Source organism: Filicampus tigris, chromosome 1 (genome assembly GCF_054856515.1).
Source record: "Filicampus tigris isolate MCC_2025a chromosome 1, RoL_Ftig_1.0, whole genome shotgun sequence".
NCBI classification, from domain to species: domain Eukaryota; kingdom Metazoa; phylum Chordata; class Actinopteri; order Syngnathiformes; family Syngnathidae; genus Filicampus; species Filicampus tigris.
In genome coordinates, this window is record NC_141217.1 from 12,586,967 (window position 1) to 12,607,562 (window position 20,596).

General features: G+C 41.0%; 1 protein-coding gene across 6 annotated transcripts in view; it reads left to right on the plus strand.

Annotated features, from left to right (window-relative positions):
* ncam2a (neural cell adhesion molecule 2a) overlaps window positions 1-20,596 on the plus strand; it is a 239,390-nt gene that overhangs the window by 131,139 nt on the left and 87,655 nt on the right. For all 6 annotated transcript variants that reach the window (XR_015086058.1, XM_086025043.1, XM_086024917.1 and 3 more), the window contains exons 2-5: window positions 9,386-9,460; window positions 12,355-12,561; window positions 16,820-16,963; window positions 18,046-18,183. Coding sequence is in view for 5 of the 6 variants with exons in the window: in XM_086025043.1 (XP_085881169.1) it covers window positions 9,386-9,460; window positions 12,355-12,561; window positions 16,820-16,963; window positions 18,046-18,183 (564 nt within the window). In the remaining variant the exon portion in view is untranslated. The remainder of the gene's footprint in view (window positions 1-9,385; window positions 9,461-12,354; window positions 12,562-16,819; window positions 16,964-18,045; window positions 18,184-20,596) is intronic.

The window sequence follows — 20,596 nt, forward strand, 5'->3', positions numbered from 1 at the left end:
TCAGAGGGTGAGCAAGAGACCGCGGGACACATGATGTCATTCGAAAAAGAAACTGAAGAGGTCGATGTGAACATTGCATGATGGTGCCAAAGTCGAGGATGAAAGGCTTGATTGAGTCGACAGGGGATGTGGAGTGGGCACAGTCAGCGCAGTTGCAAAGTGAATCAAAAGTGTGAGACTGTAATTTGGAGATCAGAGAAGAAAGCGTGTGCTGAACCCGGTCGTTTCGACCACACTTTTCACTCGTCGTTATTATGGATTCAATTGCAGTTGCTTGAAAAGGCACGTTCTGGATTTTATTTTCACAGTTTCACATCACAATGGCATCAATGGAAGCATACACCCGTCTGCTATCATAATGGGGATTCTGAATCGTTATAGCATTGCTCAAATCCAACTCAAGGTGGCATACAGCCTGTTCCACACTACAATTTTTGCAGTCTTACATTTTGGCGCCGTGACTGACGACTTCAATTTGTTCTGTGACCACTCTCGTGACATCAAAACAGCCTATCTTATTTTCCCATTGAAATAAATGGTAGTGCATGTTTCCATTCATGCCACCAATAAAATTGTAACATGATTTTAATCAGAAAAATAGCATTCTACTGTATTGTGGTCTATGAAAACATGCAGTAATAGAATGTAAAGAATCAAATAGTTTGTGCAAGATGAGTAATTCATTACATGGCTCACTTAGTCACCGGGTAGCAGTATCATATAGATGCAGATATAAATGAAGAAGACGATCACAACTGCTCAATAAGATGCAGTAGTATTCATTGTTTTATGCGGATATGCGGAGGAAAGAATATATGCTTTTGAGTAGTGGTCTATTGTCTGCAAACATGTTTTGCTGCCCATTTTTTTTTCAAATGTGCCCTGCTAAAATGGTTACAACACCGCAACGTTGATGCTACTTTGTTAGCCCATCTATGGTCTTTTGTACGCGGTAGCATTAAGCTAGCGGGCTTTCGTATAAGAAAAAATTATGTGTTTGTCTTAAATACACAACGTGTAATTCTATTTGTTTTAGTTTGACCGACAGCTTTAACTGGCAGTGGCAATAAACAACTTGAAGTAAGCACTTGGCATCTTTTTGAAGAAGTGTGTACTCTCTGCCAAATTGCTGCTTGTTGTCAAGTGAGTGGAGTTGAGGTCTCTGCCACCATCGAGTACTCATCTTGTAAATTCTCCTCAAGACAAGGCAAAAAAAAAAAATGGCTGAGCGATGGTGCATGACGCGTCAAAAAGTCGGTAATTGAGACACTCGTAAGTCGAGGTACCACTGTAAGGCTGAACGATTTTGAAAAATAATCTATTTGATTTTTTTCCCCCTCGATATTGTGGTTGTGATTTAATACGGGATAAATTTTTGCAAGGCCCTTTTCCCATGTGTTTATTTAACAAACACAATTAATCTATACTGTATTCCAATAAACAATACTGTCTCAGGGTTATTATGCATAAATGTTTTGGTCTTCTGGCTTATGCTAAAATGAAGACAGAAGGACCATAAATAAACAAATGTTGTAAAAAAAAAAAAAACGTCACTTAAAACACCATGCAGAGAGACCCACCTCTTGAAATCACTTTTTTTTTTTTTATTAATGAACTGCTGTTTCATTCAAACTGCATAAAACTAACATAATTAACCAGGGCCAAGTTAATGAGAGGATAATCATTTAACTTTACCGTGATATGTTTTCTCAGATAAGGAAGGCCATGGCTGAGCGTCAGCCAGCTGCTGACTCGCTGGCTCCTTCTGAGTCGAGCCCATATTGTTGACAGTTTCAACGTCGAAACACTCCACCTCATCGATCATTTGACTTATTATCACCTTCCAGTTCAATTATCTTCTATAGTGAATATAACGGATTCTATAGCGTCTTCTCGGGTGATGTCGTAGCTTGAGATAGAGCTCAGTGCTGGGAAGTCCGGGACCGGGTATAACACTTCATATGATTGGCGTAGTCACGAACATTGGTCTAATTTACTTTTTAACCGTCATGCATCATGAAAAACAAAAGTAACCACCCTGTTTTGAAAATGTATTGAATAAAAAAATACAGTTACTGGTGAAAAGTATTCTAAAAAATAAATACTAAAATAAATAATTACAAAATACTGGAAAAAACTACTCAAGTACATTAACAAAGTATTTATTCTTCCAAGTACGAAGAAGTATTTATACTTCCTTACTTCCTATCTCTGGTCATAAATCACATTAAAACAATAATCCAAACACAATCTATGCCTTTCTCATTTCAGTTGTTCAGGTTTCATGAAATAATGATACGTAAACATGTAGTCTGCACTTCTTAAGCACTGAAGTTATTGAGACAGTATAAAAATAATAATTGATAATAATTAAAACTGAAGCTGTTGTGTTTTTTTTCCTCAATTGCAGCATTTGTGATGTGAAAATTGCATGTGTAGAAATGTATTTTGCTAACTGCTCAGCCCGATTTTGTGGTTAAGTCATTAATTTACTGAATGTTCACATTCTGCATTCGAACATGGCATTTCACACTCTAATTGCAGCATTATTGTGTACATCTAATCTTGTTGTCATGGCGATGGTTGAGCCCAAATGTGTTCCCTTGCCTTTGTGGTATTTATGTGCAGTGAAAATAAAACAAGTAAAAGGAGAATCAGGCAAGTGATCACAATTCCAGCTGGCGAAAAGAGGCTATGTTGGTATGCCAGTGTTTCAACAGCTCAGGGCATGTCACGTTTTCAAAGTAAGTTCCCATACACAGTTAGTGTTATCTTAAACAAGTTAACATTGTCATGGCGCAGCTCTAATTTAGTCCCACATTGAGACTGCATTTCTCCATTTCTCCTCCATCCCCCTTGTTTGGCGCTGATGATGGGACTAAAGTTTGTGAACGCTGTGAGATTGGTTTAATCTCATGCTGTCTTTACGATCGTCCCACACTGCTCCATATCTGTCGCAGTCCGTCTGTGGACACATACCAGCTACCGATTTCATCTTTGTTCCTGTCACACTGAGATCTGTGAGACCATTGTTTGTGAGATACAATGGCTGATTGTGTATCTTTCATCTGAGACAAGAAACTGCACAATGTAAAACAGGCCTAAAAATGTTTGGTACTCTATATAAAAAGTGGATTTTCTCTGAAGTGGCTGTGCATTAGAAATGTCATTTATATCGTCTCACGCAGAAAAAAAAATATCACCGGGAGCTGCAAAACGCTTTTGAGATCAAAAGTGACGATAAAACTCAATACATTATATTGTTGTTGGTGTTTTTTTTTTTTTTACTTGTATGAATGTGTATTAAAGAAAAAAAAAACTGTCTGCATTTATGAAATCAATGAGCTGGTACTATTTTTGTTTCTGTTAGTAACAAAAACATTCAGAACTCTGGAAGAAAAAAAAGACGCTTGGTTTAGGCTTACTTTGAAATAAAACAGTCAATGTCTATTTCAGTCCTCCTCATTTTCATATAATGAAAACCACAAGGCCCGAACACCAAGCAAAAAAACAAAGAAAATAATTGAAATGGCTTTCCACTTCCATTCAAGTATTGGCCGGCAAGCCGGATTGTCATTTGGAATTGACTCCAAATGAAATGTTTACGACATATGAAGGTAAAAGGCTTCATTCACCTTGCTGGCGTTAAACTTGGACATCCGCACAAGTTGACCCACCATTCACATTTATCCCTCTGAATTGTTTATTTGGGTTTTTTTCCACTAATCACCACATTTTAACCATCTAGTCTTTTTTCTTTGAATATCTTTAATATCCACCACCACCACCCCCTCTCAGAAGCAAAGTTGTGTCTGTCGCGTAACGGAAATAAATGTGTCCATATAAATCAAATTAATAAAATTGTGCACTTAGTACACATCATTTCCACCAAGCTACGATGGTAACATTTAGCTAACATTTAGCTACACATGTAGCATTACAAGAAAGTTACGGCCAGATAACTTTAAAATCACCTAAACGGTCGTAGATCGATCGAATAAGTATTTTATATATTTCCAAGTCTCCAAAATTATGTTTGTATTAAGTCGTAATTATCTCTCTGTTTGTCTCCTCCGCTCCTTGCGTGTGTGAGTGTGTGTGGGTGTGTGTTTGTGTGTGTGTGTGTGGGGGGGGGGCTGCGTCTGTGTGTGTAGCTGGCTGATGATGCAAGACCACGGCCAGACACTGCGCCTTAAAGCAACAGTACACTATTTTGTATAGATGGATTGATAGACAGTCAAATTGTCTTTTTATCATACTATTTTAATTACTTATTTAACAAAATATTAGATTTTAACCTTTTAAGTTATTCATGCATGTTAATAGCTTTTAGGATTTATCTTTGTTTCTTTATGTGGATTAAAATAACATGTGAAATGATATACAGTTAATAATGGGTTAATAATTTCACACATAAATCGCTCCAGAGTATAAGTCGCACCCCCGGCCGGCCAACCTATGAAAAAACTGCGATTATAGTCTGGAAAATACGGTATGCACATATTTTCTAAGTACAGTGCTTAAAATCACATTTTTGTCATACATCTGGTTAGGAAGTACATGATCCTATGTGTGGCCCCTTCAGTCGCACTGATGAAAAATTGTGGCCACCTCCAGCATTTCAGTTGCCCAAGCCAGTGTGAATTTGCATTTGCTTCAAAACAGGAACACAGTGTTGCACTGTCATGCTTACAAGACGTCAAACCATTTGCCAATGTACTTTGGGACTGTTGTAATAGGAGAATTGTCAAAGTAAGTTTGCGTAGCCCGCTGCTAAAACTACGCAGTTGCACCCAGCGGATATGAGAACAGTTTTGTGGCTCTTGTGCTTGGAGACAGCAAAATTATTTATCAAAACTCTGTGTGGCCTTGTGTCAACAACAAACACGGTGAGCTACCGCGAACAATTGCTTGCTTCGAATCTCTTATGTGTTTGAATGGGCTGGTAAATGGTAAATGGGCTGTCACTTATATAGCGCTTTTCTACCTTGGGTACTCAAAGCCTTTTACACTTTACCTCATCTACCTACTGATGACGCAGCATCAGGAGCAACTGGGGGTTCAGTATTGGGAAAGGACCACTCTACCACTGAGCCATGCCGCCCCCAGTAAGCTCCTGTATTGTACTTCGAACTATTTGAATTGAGAACTCAGCGGAAGGTCACCATTGTGGATGATCCAGCTTTTACTGGGGAAGAAAATACTCTCTTCATGTTCCCTTGGGTCTATCAGCTAACACTTCAACATCCCTGAAACTGCCATTGGCCTGCAAGCATGCGCATTATAGCACTGCAGTGTTTGGAATTGGATTCAATAACTTTGTCTTGAAAAATGGATTGTTGCACACGTCGGACTAGCTGATCCTGCCTTTAAGGTCCTTTGCTTTTATTACTGAATCTATCTTCTCAGTCAGTTGACGCCACCTCCTCCTCAATCCTCCTGCCAATCCGCCATTTGTGGGTCTACTCAGATGCTCTGTAAAATCGATAGGTGGCTTGTTTGTTTGAATGGCAGCAAGTCTCCCCCGGTCGGATTTTTTAAAATGTGTTGTTTTTTATGTGTTTGTCATTAATTGCCGAGTCTGTCTAGCCTTCCATCCCCTTTTCTCTTCCAACCATTTAGATGACAAATGTAAACAGAAAGACTAGGCGGTATTTTTATTTTATATTTTTCTGCAATTTATCTCTGGCAAACTAAATGCATGTGTCTTGTAAGGGAGTTTATGGTGAAAGAATGTTTGCACATGTGAGACAAATCGCACCTTAATGACCAATGTAGGAGAGAATGGAAAGCTGTGAGAAACAGAAATGGCCGTGCAGCAGAGATAAGAAAAATAACTATTAGATTAGGTACAGTGGGATTGCCGGCATTGAGAAAAACAAGGTGAATGCAAGGCTGAAAAAAATGGCGCAAGAGCCTCAATTTTACAGATTTGGGACGGAAGGCATGATTGAGCACCTGCAGGCCCCGGCTGCTTAGGTTTCCATAAATATGAGCACAATATCCAAGCAAATGGGATTTTTCTGACGTGACGCTCCCGTTTCTTCTCAATCTGGCTGCGAAGTTTTCTGATGGAGGATAAAGAAGAGTGAAGTGTGCGTGTGTGTGTGTGTGTGTGTGTGTTCAGGGGCTGAAAAGTGCCTGTCCTCACATTGGCTTCCTTCAACATCCAGAAGTTCAGTTTGCAAACTAGCAATTCTAGCGGTTCATTGCACGGCCCCCACGGCGGCCGACGAGGCCTCCACATGGTGCGTCCAATGTTCAATCTTTGATTCTCTGACAGAATGTTCTTTTTGGAAAAGAACTGTCATTATCTCTCAGCTTCCGAACATGACATGACGATAACTTCACACAGTTATAGTGCACACTTTATTCCCGCTGATGCCTGTTTTGATTTCTGTAAAATCAAAGAAAAATAATAAATAGAACAAAGAAGTTGATGTTTGCAGGGTTAATCAGATTCAGACAAAAAGCAGAAGTGGCAGCTGGAAGTAGAAAGAGCTATTGTAGTTTTTGTGAAATGTCACGTTTGCTCAGTGATAAGTAATCATTTTCATTGCATTCCTTAGCTTTTTGATTTTAATAATATTTTTCTATTCATATCTCATGCGGGATGTTTGTTTGTAGCTTCGCTGCCCCTTTTTATCTTCCCGCAAGGATCAGTTCTCTCGTCTTTGTTTCTGAACATTAGTGACAATTGAAGCTACGAATAAGAAAAACATTTGCTTCATTCGTAATGATGATACAAGCCTACCTAAATTTGTGATGAGAACTGTCTGTCATTGCAATGAAAGCAAACAATGCAAATTAATTAGGCAGTGACTCAAAATAGTGGCACATTTATTATGAATAATAACGTTCATAGGGTTTTAGTTTCACTAATTCAACAAAATCAACCTAAAAAGTTTAATTTACACTCCAGGCACCTCAGAGGATGACAAACTTTCATAGACTCAAACCTGGAGGCTCATTTCATTAATTAACCCACTGCATGAGTCGCACACTCAGCCACTGTGATGAGCCGCAAATTCCAACATAAAAAAACAGAGTTGATAGCAGTGAAATCTTCCAAGGGAGCATTGCTTCTGGCCTAGTATTTCCTTCAGTTTTCCAATACCAAGATAGGGTGTGATTGCATTTCCTTGACGTTGTGCATTTGCAAGCCAGTGTGCCATTGCGTGTGAGGTTTGTGTGTATTGAAACCACACTTGTGGCCTTACGCTGTATGTGGTTGAGATTGGATATGGTTGGCTGAGTATAAGCCTCACTTTTTATTTGCAAGAGCGGACAATCACTTGGTACATTGCGCAAACACGAAATTATGTCAAGACAAGCTACAAAAACATCTTGCAAAAAAATCTCAACGCTTTTCTGTGCATCGCCTGCACTCATGGCTGCAGCAGAGACGCTTGTCTGCCAGACTGCTGGCCGCACGCTGGGCTCAGTCAAGGGCAACCGAGCGTTGTCCAGCTTTCATCGGCTCCGCGAGAAGCTGTCGCAGTCACCGGGTCAACTCATACAGCACAATGGATACAAAGAATAGTGTTGGTGAGAGAGAATGTGTTTGCTACAAAAACACCATGACATAGGCTGGCCGGATTGGATGGATAGAGGGATGATCAGGTACAGTGGAGCCTTGAGATACGAGAGACCCGAGTTTTTCCAGATATGAGTCATTGTGCGGCACTCTTTTTTTTTGTTTTGTTTACTTCTACTTGTGAGCACACACCTTAGATACGCGCTGTGTGGTAGCAGTGAAGTCATCAGAAAAGAGGCTTCAAGCTGTTTAATGCCACTCCCAGTTCAAGTTCACTGTCAAACTAAACACCAAAGCAAGAGAATTACAGTTAATTTCCGTATTACAATTATTTCCTTAATCTGCAAATTTAGATGTATCGCTTTTCATTTGGGGATTTTGACTGACAAACTTCATGCCGCCAGTCATTTTACTCATAGTCTCATCGCATCTGACTAATGTAATTGCCGAACAGGTCAGAGTGGACCAATACACCGCTTGGAATAAAATGTTAGAATCTGACATGTAGTTCTTTAAGTCAATGGTAGTCTACTGAGCAGGGCTAAATTGAAATGATAATCAACCCAAGAATATTTGCATCTTGGTCAGCAATTGCTTTAGACAAGAGCTGTGTTTCACAACTCGTACTTTTTATGTGGGTCCCGGCCTATTTCACTCATTTTGTGAAACAGTTGGCTGTGGAAGAAACCATGAAATTTGTTGTGGATAAAATGCAAAACAATGTATAATTGTGAAAACATTGATAATTGCTTTTTCTCTATCATTTTGTGTACAACAAAGGTCAGTATTTTCTTTTATTTTGTTTTGTTTTTACCAGAATAGTCTATTAACACTGTTCGTGGAAATCAACCACAATGCATTGCGCCAATAAAGAAGCTCATAACAGCTGCACACAATCTTACAAAGGATGTCATTTAGAAGACATCCAGTTTACAAAGCTTTATTTGTGGTTCAAGCATCTCAAGGTTGTTGTTTAATCATAGTCTTTCTAGAATAGCATCGGTTGCTTCCTGCAAATCTGAACAGCGAATGATCTCGTTTAGGCATTTGAACGCTTGATACAGTGCCCTTTGTGCATTTAAAGATTGCAATAAACTGTTCATTATGCCGCCTCCTCAAACGGAAAGTGTCAGTGTCCCTCTATTGCCCTCTATTGGCAGCTGTGCATCATTGGAACTTCTGGAGCAGGTGTGCTGTCGGCTACGTTGAGGAGAATTGATCACCACCTGAGCACTATTCACCATGAGAGAATTACCTCTTGAAAAGAGAAAAGAAAACCTGTAAAAAGCCTGGCTTCGTTTACTACTATGATCAACATGGCTATTACCATGCAAACAGTCTTCTGGATTTTGCCGAATTTCACATGTTGGAGCACGGGTTTTTTTTCACTTTGGTCAACGGAGGTTCACTCAACCATTTCACGCCCTGGCATTGATAAGTTCTCTATTTGTTGTTGCCAGCATAATAAACTCAGCATCACATCAGAGGAAATTGGTAGAGATATTGGGGTGTTTGCTAATTAACGTACTTGCCGCCCTGGAGTAAAATCATACAGGAGATACTATTGGGGTCGTGGTAGCTGCAAATACTATCCGGTCTCTTAAAAGCATGTCATTCACTGGAGAGATGAGTGACAAGCTTGTCACAGATACCAAGTCAATCTGTTTTAGCGCGCACGCTTCAGAAAGAAATCTCATGTGTTGAATGCTGTTTCTCCAAAACGTTCGGGGCAGACAACATGTTGGATTGTTGGAATTGACACACAACAGGAAACAGCCTCCAGTGAATGCATTTAAACGCATCTAAGTATTTTCCCCCTCTTCTTTTTTATGTCCTTGTGTGTCACAGCCATCCTGCAAGTTTCCGTTTCCTTGAACAAGGTGGAGTTAAGTGTTGGAGAGTCCAAGTTCTTCATCTGCACAGGTACAGTTGCCACTGCTCTGTGTGTGTGTGTGTGTGTACGTGGTATGTTTGGAAACTGGTGGTATAGGCACATTGGGGGGTCTGTTTGTTCTTTTAATGACGGTAAGCACCAGTTCCATGCGCCACATATGGCGAGTGACATTTTGACCACCAGTGTCTCCTCCCCCTCATTGTTCTCCCTAAATGGTCATCAAGAGAGGCCGGCGCTGGCAATTGCGACCTACCTCCCGCTGCGTGCCTTTTCTCCTCTGCCAGCCCGCAGACAAGCATAGCCTGAAAAGAGTGTTGGAGGTGTGCGATAAGAAGCTCCTCCTTCACACTGCAGGCTCAGTCTCATCATGATACTGCCAAATGGAGACCCTAACCAATTACACAAACACAATCTTTACTCCCCCAAAAAATACAGTGTGTGTTTTCGCAGCTTCTTTGCATGGCAGCAGCATGTCCGTTTTAGACAAACTAATTAGTCATCAAATTCTGAGAAATCTATTCAAAAGACTTTTTGAAAACTTTCCAAACTGTAATTGCTTTTATATTACAGCTTTCTCAGTCATTTTTGTAACCGTGTACGAGCAGAAATCAGTTTGGCCGTGTCTGTTCATGAGCAATATATATTTAAAAAAAAAAAAAAAGCCATAAAAATACTGATGTTGGATTCCAAAGCAAATAAAACAAACTAAACCAAACATATTATACAGTATTTAAACAAAAAGTGCATGCGCGCGTGCGGGAAATGCAAATAAGACAAAGCGATGACAAAAGGTCGACCTGAAGTAAGCTAACTAAACAGTACAGCAACCAAACAAAAGGAGGGTGGACAGAGAGCCATGGAAGGATGACAGCTGGTACTAAGTAAAACTCCAAACCTACACACGGCACAGAACGAGAAGTAGAAATGCACAGTCGTACTTAAAAGCAAACAGTGGGATGACAAGAAGACTGCGAAACAAGCTCAAGGGCAGCAAAATACTTTGGCAAGTGGTGACAAGCAAATAAGAACTCAACATCTTGCTTCCGTCTCTCCTGCATCTAAATAACCTGCTGATGACAATCAGTAGCAGGTGCAATGCAGGAGACTCCACGGAGAGTGCAACAGACAAAAAAAAAACAGCGTGGCAACAAAAAAGAGGACTGACACTAATAAAATGTTGTTCTTATGAAAACGGACTTTTGACGCACTGATAAATATTTCAACTGTGTTTGTGGAGAGAGTGCTTAAAAATAATTTGGCTTTCAGGAAACACGAGGCGCCAATCATTAAATAAAATCATTGAGCTTGGCTCCCACTAAAGAGCATTTATGTGATGTTAAACAAGAAGGTCCAGTGAAGCGAGAGGCTCAGCTTGACAGATATGGAGGTAGTTAAACTGACATTATACTATGTATAACCTCTCCAATTACTGCCGTGGCATCACGCCAAAACAAGCGTCATCTGCTGAAACGCATCAGAGGAGCTTGCAAAAATGCAGTCATGTTTGCCTGTGCTTTATAGGAACTCAACTTGGGCTCGACGTGACGACAACATTAGTTGGGCAAAACAACTTTGCGGTGATCTGTCACATTGTGGGTGTTTATATAATGCTACTTTGGATCCCAGCATGGGTGAAAAATTGTACAGGTTGCCTCATATCCTTGTTGTAATTAAAATGATATTTTATGTAAATGGTTGTTGGCAGGCTCTAGCTGCAAGGTTCGTCAGCCCTTTCCGAAAGCCAACTGTCAGCTGTCAGGGTGCTGCGGCGCGAAAGAAGCCCAATCAATAATAATGGGAGAGCTTATGCAGATTTGGTGAGATGTCTGACAGGCTTTGCCACAAGTTGCCGTTGTGAAGACAGCTTGGATGGAGCTTGGATGGGCGTGACAAAACAACGCGGCATGTCACATATCCTGTCTTGTCACATCATCGGTGAAGTAAATGTCATTATGCGAGCGGCGTCAACTTGATCATATTTAACTGTCACATCGGGAAAGAAATGCTGAGAGGTGATCGGATACTAACAGGTATGGCGCGACATCATCGGCGGGAAGCCGGCAAGCTGAGCAAAATACTTTGAAAATGTTTAAAATGCCTTACGTTAACTAGAATCTCACATCACATTGTGGCCATAGCTGGAAACCTAGTCGGTTCTTGTACATTTATGTGCTATAAATAGTAAATGGTGTTGTGGTGTCTGCTGCATGCTAAACTCGTGAGCTAGCATACGTCACACATTATGACATCCTCTTCTAATTGGTTTTGGTGGTTGGCTAATACTTTTGATGCATTACCGCCACTTTCTTTGGGATGCGGCATCCGCCACTCAATAACCGACCAGAATGCTGCCAAAATCCACTTAAAAAAAGGCCAAAAACTGACCGAGGCTAATTCAAGGTAATGCTGGTAATAGAAACAAATTCATCCATAAACCATGTGACGTGGATTTAACCAACGCGAAGGAATTCTGTGAGTTCAAAGAGTGTCCAGACTTTATTATCTACAGGTTTGTAAATGTGAAAAAAAGGCATCTTGCGAACAGTTACGGCTAGGAGGCTCCGCCCACCAACGAACCAGGCGAGACTTTGACCAGGGAAAAAATAATGTCACGAGCAGGCATAACCACAGAACATTGATTATTTGTTTTAAATGTTGGTCAAATTACAAAATCGGTATGACTTCATTGGAATTTGGCTTTAGAGGTGATAATGTTGCAGATTCTTGGAAATAGAATCTACTAGCCACACGTCACCATTGATTTACTGACTAATTAGTCATCTAAATACAAGGTGATGTCATAATCTGGAATTGTCTTTTACTTCCACCAGTTCGAGCAAGGACATGGTATGGTCATCAGCTAAGCATGATCCTGGAGCAATCTTTTCCTCATTATTATGGCTTCCGTTTGTTGACTTTGCAGCGATTGGCGAGCCGGTGAGACTGGAATGGTACAATCCTCAGGGCGAGCGCATTGTGGCCTCCAAGCGGATGGCGCTGCACACGGAGACGTCACGATCCCGCCTTATCATCTACAACGCCATTGTTGAGGACGCTGGCATCTACCGCTGTCAGGCCACTGAAGCCAGTGGTCGCACGGCAGAAGCTTCAGTGGTGCTGGAGATTTACCGTAAGCACTACACGTCACATTTCTATATTTACCGCACAGAGCATGACATGAAGATATAATGCCCTTTAAATACGCGAGCTAATAATTATGTGGCAACTCAATAAATCTGCATATTTTAGTGATTTGGAAACCGTTTTGTGTGTGCGTGTGGGTGTGTGTGTGTAGGCTTATGTGTGTGTAGGTTCCCTGGTTGTCTTGTAATTAAAGTATAATGACTTCTAGCCACGCCATGGGACTCTGATCCTGGCTGGCATAATGAGGGATATGCCACTGAGGCCAGCCTTCCTTGCTGACCCAGCACTATTTCCCAGAAAAAGTTAATGTTATGAGGCACAAAGGATGGTAGGAAGTGGAGTGTTGTTCAGTATTTACACAGATAATTCCATTGTGAGGACAGTATCATTAAAGCTATGACTTCAAATTTATGAGGTTTTTTTCATGTTCAAGGTAAGAAAGAACACATTGTAGTAGGATTGGTCGCAAGTGTCAGGGCCTCTCGGTTTCATGTAAATCACTGGTCGCCTTTTGTGAATGCTAATTGGAGCTTGTTGAATTGGTTTTTGGGATTAATTAATACATTATCAAGAGTTTTTTTTTTTTCATTTTGGGTAGAGTAATTGCACTATTTTCATGTGCTGAGCAATTAATCAAAATGTCATTGTGATTTAGATTTTGGCTTTTGAAAAGGGTGCGGTTTGTTTGCAAATTACCAACGTCGTGAAAGTACCCTGAACGTTGTTGCTTACGCAGCAAACATGTGACATGTATGTGACTTCCGGGTGTGATGGTCCTTCAAATACCATCTATTACAAATACATTTTCACGACTATAAGGTGCACTTAAAAGTGTTACATTTTCTCCAAAATGGACGGGGCACCTTGTGTGTGCACCGAATTCCAAAATCTGTAAATGCTGTTGTATGACTTCGATGTGCACTCCACTTGACTGACTGAGCCACATGGCAACGAGACGATAGAGAACCTGGCGTGTTTGATGGAGAACTTGCCCAGCTGTTCATTTCGGATACAGAGGACTTGGATGGATTTGTAGATGAGGATTGATCAAAAAATCACAAGTACATTGTTAAATACTTAAATGTAAAGTAAAGTACAACCGAACTCAGTTTTGCTCCCACCTGCTTTGTCAGCAGGCATGCTTGCATATGTTTTAGCGTGCATGCATGCTACCGTGTGTTTTAAGCTAACCTATGTTTTACCATGCCTGCGCCCAATCATACAGTCCGCCATATGTATGTGTTAAATACAGAAATAGCACCCGTAAACTGATACTGCGCCTTTTAATACAGTGCGCCTTATACTCGCAAAAATACGGTAACCAATATTGTCACACAAATACTGCAGGAACACATATACGAGGAATAATAAGGAGAGCTGGGCATTGCCTAACCGCCACCGAGTTCCCTTCTGCATATTTAAACGTCCCACGTGGTCCCAGTTCATTCCTCGTCAGCGACAGCCAATCGGCGTCGAGAACGTAGTCTTCACGTCACATGCGGCCGCCGCACGAGCAGACCAAACACGTCGGAAAAAATATCAAATAACATATCAAATAAAATATATCAAATAAAACAACTGACACACACACGCACAGCGTGGTGATCGGTGAAATAAAAAGAATATGGGGCATATGTTATTGTGTTTGTGGGACCGGAAGGTACACAACACTGTTTTATTTTATTTTTTTCCTTACTCGGGGTCAGGAGTGCGTAACCTGTGCGTGATGTGGTACAGGTTAAGTCCGCTCTCTACGCCGTTTGGCTGACTCGGACGACTGGGACCACGTGGGTCGTTTAATTACGCAGACGGGAACTTGGTGGAGGTAAGGCGATGGCCAGCTCTGATAAGAACACTACTCAAAGGCATAAATTCTTCCCAATCTGTGAAAAAATCAGTTATCTTAATGGAGTTCAAGAGCAACTTTCTTCTTTCTACTCCATGCATGGCACAGCCAAAGCGTGCACAGCAGGAACAACTGTTATTTATCTTTTATTGTTTATTATTGTCGTACCAAACCCACATTTCCACCTGATGTGGCACGAAATCTAACACCCAAGTCCCAGGTTATCAGAGTAAGTCCCAAGACTTGGGAAAATAAAAACAGAAGAACAAAATAAGATAAAGTAAACTTGATAAAAAGATAAGGGAGATGCTTATTCACAGTTTGAATGTATGCAGATGTGCAAGGCAGCAAAGGTGTTGATTAGCAGAATGACAATGCTAGAGGGTTGAATATCACTGCATATTTACAAGGTCATTTTGTACTTGACAAAAAGAATAGAGTTCAATAAAGTGTTCAACATGCAGGGATAAACGGCTCAAGGCTCTGATGTAGTTGAGCTTTGGAAGTTGAATAAATTGTTTTGAAATCATTCAATATATATATATTTTTTTTAATCAAAATAAATACATTTTGTTAATTGTGAAATAAGGATTATGCCAGATCAGGGAGAATATGCCATGTTCCAGCTATACTAACAATGGTGTTTTATCAATGCTATATTTGGAAGATATTACAAATAAAAGGGGTCAATTTTGAAAAAGATGCCACAAATAAACACAGGGCTTGACGTCAGTTAATGCTTACCTAATGTACTTAATACCTGTGCTGTGCAGTGTTGTGTTGGCAAGGATGCACATTAACATGGAAAGGTGACATGAGCTACTCTCTTAAACCTGCAGTACACTCACACACGCGCACGCCCACCCCCACACACACACCCCCACACACTCTCATCTTAGTGCGTGGTCACCTTTTCATCCTCTTTCAATGAGCTGTTAGGGGAGAATCACAGCCTCAATCTCACCTTCCGCTGCCAGCTCCTAAAAAACATAGTTTCCATAGCAACCAACCATCAATTGCTCCAGCCCTCAGCGTACATCTACATGAAAGTTTACCTGAAGCTTCAGCCGGCGAGCCAGCCAAACACCCCTCCGGCAACAGGCCAGCCCAGACAATGCTCTGTGTTTGACATGAAATTCATTGCCGGCAAGAGGAAAAGTGTCAACATCCTGTCATGAGGATCTGACAACTCCATGACGGCTGCTTCTAATCATGATGCCCTGACTGGCACCTGCATCCAGGAAAGAAACACGGCCTGGTGTAACCCACACAGGGGTGCAGAGAGATTGACTGGCGTTGCTGGTTGCTATTAAAACGAGCCACTGTAAGAAAACTGGGCCAACGGAGACGGGACTAAATCAGTTGGGAGAAGCAATTGCTAATCATGCTCTCAGACTGATGTGCAGACAACCAAATTGACGTTGCTAAAACCAAAGTTTCTCACCTCTTCGGTGTGGTGTCTGTGTGCGGCGTTCTTCTCCTAAGGAGAGGATGTTTCCCTCCCCGATGCGCCTCTCGTCTGGAGGATGGGGATGCAAACAAAAGGAGTGAGCCTTTGAGCCCTAGACAGCGGCACAAGCAGCAAATAAAAGGAAGAACATGAGAGATAAATCATAAGAAAGCACTGGAATGAATGACAAATACGCGCGGCGGCTTGAAGTTAATGACAGTACTGACATGCCAGACACGTGCGCAGGTGGATGGTGCAGTCAGAGGGAAAGCAGCTTGACATAAATCAAGCAGCGCAAAATGCTAATGTTGTAGCCTGTTAATGGAGAAGACTGATACGGGAGCATTGCTTGATTTATGTGTGGCTTCTAAATGCAACTCACAGGTGATGGCAGGTGGTTGCCTAGCAGTGTGAAGAAAAGCAAATCTTGAACAGGGCTGTCAATATTGAAGCTTTTTAAAATCGATTATTCCATCGAATAATCTGACGGATTTGTACGTCGTACACCAGTTCACGGCCACCGGCGGTCCCTAAACCGGATAAAAATGTGTGGGTTGCGCCAGGAAGGGCATCCGATGTCAAATTGTGCCAAACATATCATCGCGGTGGCAAACCCTGACATGGGAAAAGCTTATAGCGTGACTGCAATATCAACTTTCCACCAATAGAGGGTGCTCATTGACTGAAATGATCATGATTATTTTGAAGGCGGTACTATTGAGTTGTATGTGTGAGAATGTCGGTGTGGATGCGATAACATGGTGCCGGCGAAGCTTCGGGGCGAAAAACATTTGCGTCAACGTATTTTTTGTGGTCGACTTATCCGACCGACTGAGTCGATTTTGTTTTTTTGTATTTTGGTTGAGAACAAATTGAAGTTCTGCGCAATGAACTTAATACTTTACTGTATGATGAATGCCCCCCAAAAAATCTTGTTTGATCTTACAGAGAGGTTGACTTTTCGAGACATTCAGTCACCGCAGGAGTTCCGCTACGGCGAGACGGCGGAGGTGGTTTGTGATGTCATTAGTTCGCCGGTGCCGGAGGTCGTGTGGTCCTACCAGGGCAGCGAGATCACTGAGGAACACCACAGTAAGTTTAAATGAAGCCAGTTCAGCTAAAAAAAAAATGTGATCGATCTTGCAGAAATAGGCTGACGTTTTGAGACATTCAGTCACCGCAGGCATGCCGCTAAGTCAAGAACTCGAAGGCTTTCTGAACCGTAGCGTTATGTTTGATGGAAACGCAACTAGTGTACATTTGGATGGTGGTGAACTTGACATACTAAAAGTTACTTTCCCCAAAGAAGTTCAAATTCTTCTAGATGACCAAAAAAATGAACTCACTCACTGAAAAGATGCGTGAATATGACAAAGTTGTGAGTCAGAAGGAATAAAATAACATTTAAAGAGGAATTCTTTGAATGGACTGCAGACCAGTTATGATTGGTCTGTCTTGTATGTGGACAAAAAATGTATTCCGTTTAAAAAGAAAAAAAAATGTTGATGTCTTGCAGCTGTTTTGAATTGTGTGGTATGACTCAATCTTCTTGTTTTGTGTCCATTTGGCACATTGCCATTTTGTCAACAATTTAAACATAATTAGCCAACTAAATGTGAATCTTACCTGACTCTTATTTCTAAATCAAACATTTCATTTGCAAAATGTTAACCTTTTTCAATAAGAACACCAAAGGTGAAGATCAAATGCTCTATCGGCAAAAACTCTGATCAAACATCCAATCTGATGACTTCACCCTGTATGCTTTTAACCAGCGTCATAGTACTCATTTTATGTACGTATTTGACATCACAGTTGCTCAGGTCTCAGATAGCGACCAATCAAGGCTCAGATAACGACTAATCATAGCTCAGCTTCAGAAAACAGGTGTTGCTGCCATATTTGACTTTTGAGGTTGCATTAAATGTTCAACCTAACTCATATTATTATAGCACACACATCTGCAGTTTATTTTATAGAGGAGATTCGATAGAGTCGTTGCCACCACAATGGGAGTGTTTGTCTGTGTCAACTTTATCAGGTAAATGTGCGCAAGAGAAGATTGACAGCCGGAGTGTGGCAATTTTCTTTTGCAATTCTCATAAACATGCTTATCGGGCTTCTCTTTGTCTGTTTCTTTTCTTTCCTATTTTTTTTCCCCTTGTGTGATGCAGGCAGGTTCAAAGTGCTGACAAACAACAGCCTGCAGATCCACCATGTGACCAAAGCAGACGAAGGCGTGTACCGCTGTGAGGCCAGCGTGGAGGCTCGCGGTGAGATCGACTTTGTGGATATTGCGGTGGTGGTCAACGGTGAGTTAGATGAATGTCACGCCTAATTGTCACCACAAACAAACGTGCTGGTTTCGTAATGCCAGACATGTTTGCTTTCTGAGTCTCCTGCTGTTTTTCTTTCTTTCTTTCTTTCTTTTTTTTTTTATTTTTATTTTTATTTTTTTATTCCACAGATGCCTGTTAGAGACAGCTTTGATCTCTTCGGCCCCCTCCGAAAAAAAAAAAAATAAGGATAAAATTTCAATTCCCTAATTTGTATTCCCCTAAAAGCAGAGCTTAGACTATTCATGTCCTGTTCTGGTTGACCTGCTGCAATTCTGTCTGTGTCTCCCCTGCCTCATGTAATATCAGATTGTCCCCCCCACCCCCCCACCCCCTACAGTATGAATTGTGTTCGATATTGCACACCACTTATAGTAGGACAAGCTGGCTCATTGATTTGAAACACATGGCTGCAACAATTGCAGTGTCTGGCCTAGACAAAATTGATTCTGTAATGGGCGAGGGTTTAACAAATTTCACTTTGCTTCACTTTGCTCCACTATATGTACTTTTCAACATAAGCATGTGCATTGAAAATGATCAGAGATGGAAAGTAAGTACAAATACTTCGTTACTGCCCTCGAGTAGTTTCTTCCTGTACTTTGTAATATACTGAGTATTTATTTTTTAGAATGCGTTGTACTTTTATCCGTTACATTTTATCTCCAGTATCGGTACGATTTACTCGATACATTTTCAAACCAGGGTCGTTACCTTTGTCTTACATGATGCATGACGATTAAAAAATAGATTATTTTCTAAATTAGACCAAATGTTCGTGGCTCCGCCAATCATATGAAGAGTTACACCCTGTCCCGGACATTCCAGCTTGTGATTCGCTCTATTTCAAGCTATGACATCACCTGAGAAGACGGTATGCTACCCGCTATAGAACATTATTTAATTGGAGGGTGAGAAGAAGTCAAATGATTAACGGCGTGGAGTGTGTTGACGTTGAAATTATCAACAATATGGGCACGAGTCAGAACGAGCCAGCGCCAGCGGCTGGCTGACGCCCACCCGTATACGTCACCTCGAGAGTGGAGTTAAGTCTCGATGTTTTTTAGACAATATCTCATGAAAATAGTCGGTTAGATACATTTGAGTGAGCCTGTATTGGAAAAAAGAAAAAAAAAAAACGATAGCTGTATTGCTTCAGTGCAGAAGGAACTGGTCAGCCACAAAGTTAAGTTTTGTTTGTTTGATATGATTATATTATGCTTACATATGATTGCATTGTACATGAAAGTGTTTACATGGCCTTTGTTGCGGCAATTATGTCGAGCATATACCAAAACTTACAGTAACTCAAAAGTGTCAAATAGTTGTCATTTTGGTATGACACAAAAACAGTTTGATTATAAATGTTCAATGTGTACATAAAAATAGGACCTGTTATTCAGGATACAAGCTAACATGATCAGTAAAGACAATCATGAGTAATAATGTGCAATATTACCCTACTTCTGCACAATAAAGAGGTAATATAAATGGGCAACCCTGCCCTCAACTATTGTTGACTGGGTTTTTCTCCCAAAGTCAAGGCAAAAAAAATAATCTGCAGTTTGAGATACACAGTATGTGCATTTTCAGAAATCAACAGGATTCAGTTTATTTAAAAACAAAAACAAAAAACACTCTCTTTTGCTCTCTTTGTATCCGTCCAAAAATATCCCCATGAATAGAAGTGAAACCTCAAACAGTTACGTTTATTTCTATGGGGAGGTGCAGCATGGCAATGACTGTACACAAGCAGCTCGAGATAGAGTGGATGGCTGGGAGGCTCAGGTACATTAAGCAGTTTTATCAATCCGCTGTGGACGCGTTGCTGCCGGGGGACGTAAAATAAACAAAGAGATGAAAGGGGGAAAAAAAGGAGCACAGTCTTGTCTGTAGACCCCGGGAGGAGGTAGGAAGAGGAATGAGAACGGTAGCTCCGCAGCTACTGGCCATCCTCCCTACGTTGGGATCACAACGGGTTTTCAAATAAATCTTGACATGACAGCACCTCAAAGGTTTGGATGGGAACTCAAGTGGAAATGTAAAAACAAGCGTTATCAATTTTTAAACTTTGATTAATCTATCTTCTCTAACGGCTTGATCTGTGTGGTAAAAATTGTGGAGTGAACTCCGCTTGAACCTCAAGCATGTGTCTTACTCACACATCCGTTTGGCTTGTAGCAACACACAGTCATGCTGTTTTGTCGACAGTGAGCCGTAGGAAGTGTCAGTTTTGACTACTTCAGCACCATGTTAACAGACATTGCCGGACCCAGTCATGTGCAGTGAGATTAAAAGCAGGGCGCAAGCTGCTTACAGTATACTTTTCTTCTTCCATTTGGAGTCATAAATATTCATACCTCTGTTGATAAGAGCACAGTTTTTTTGT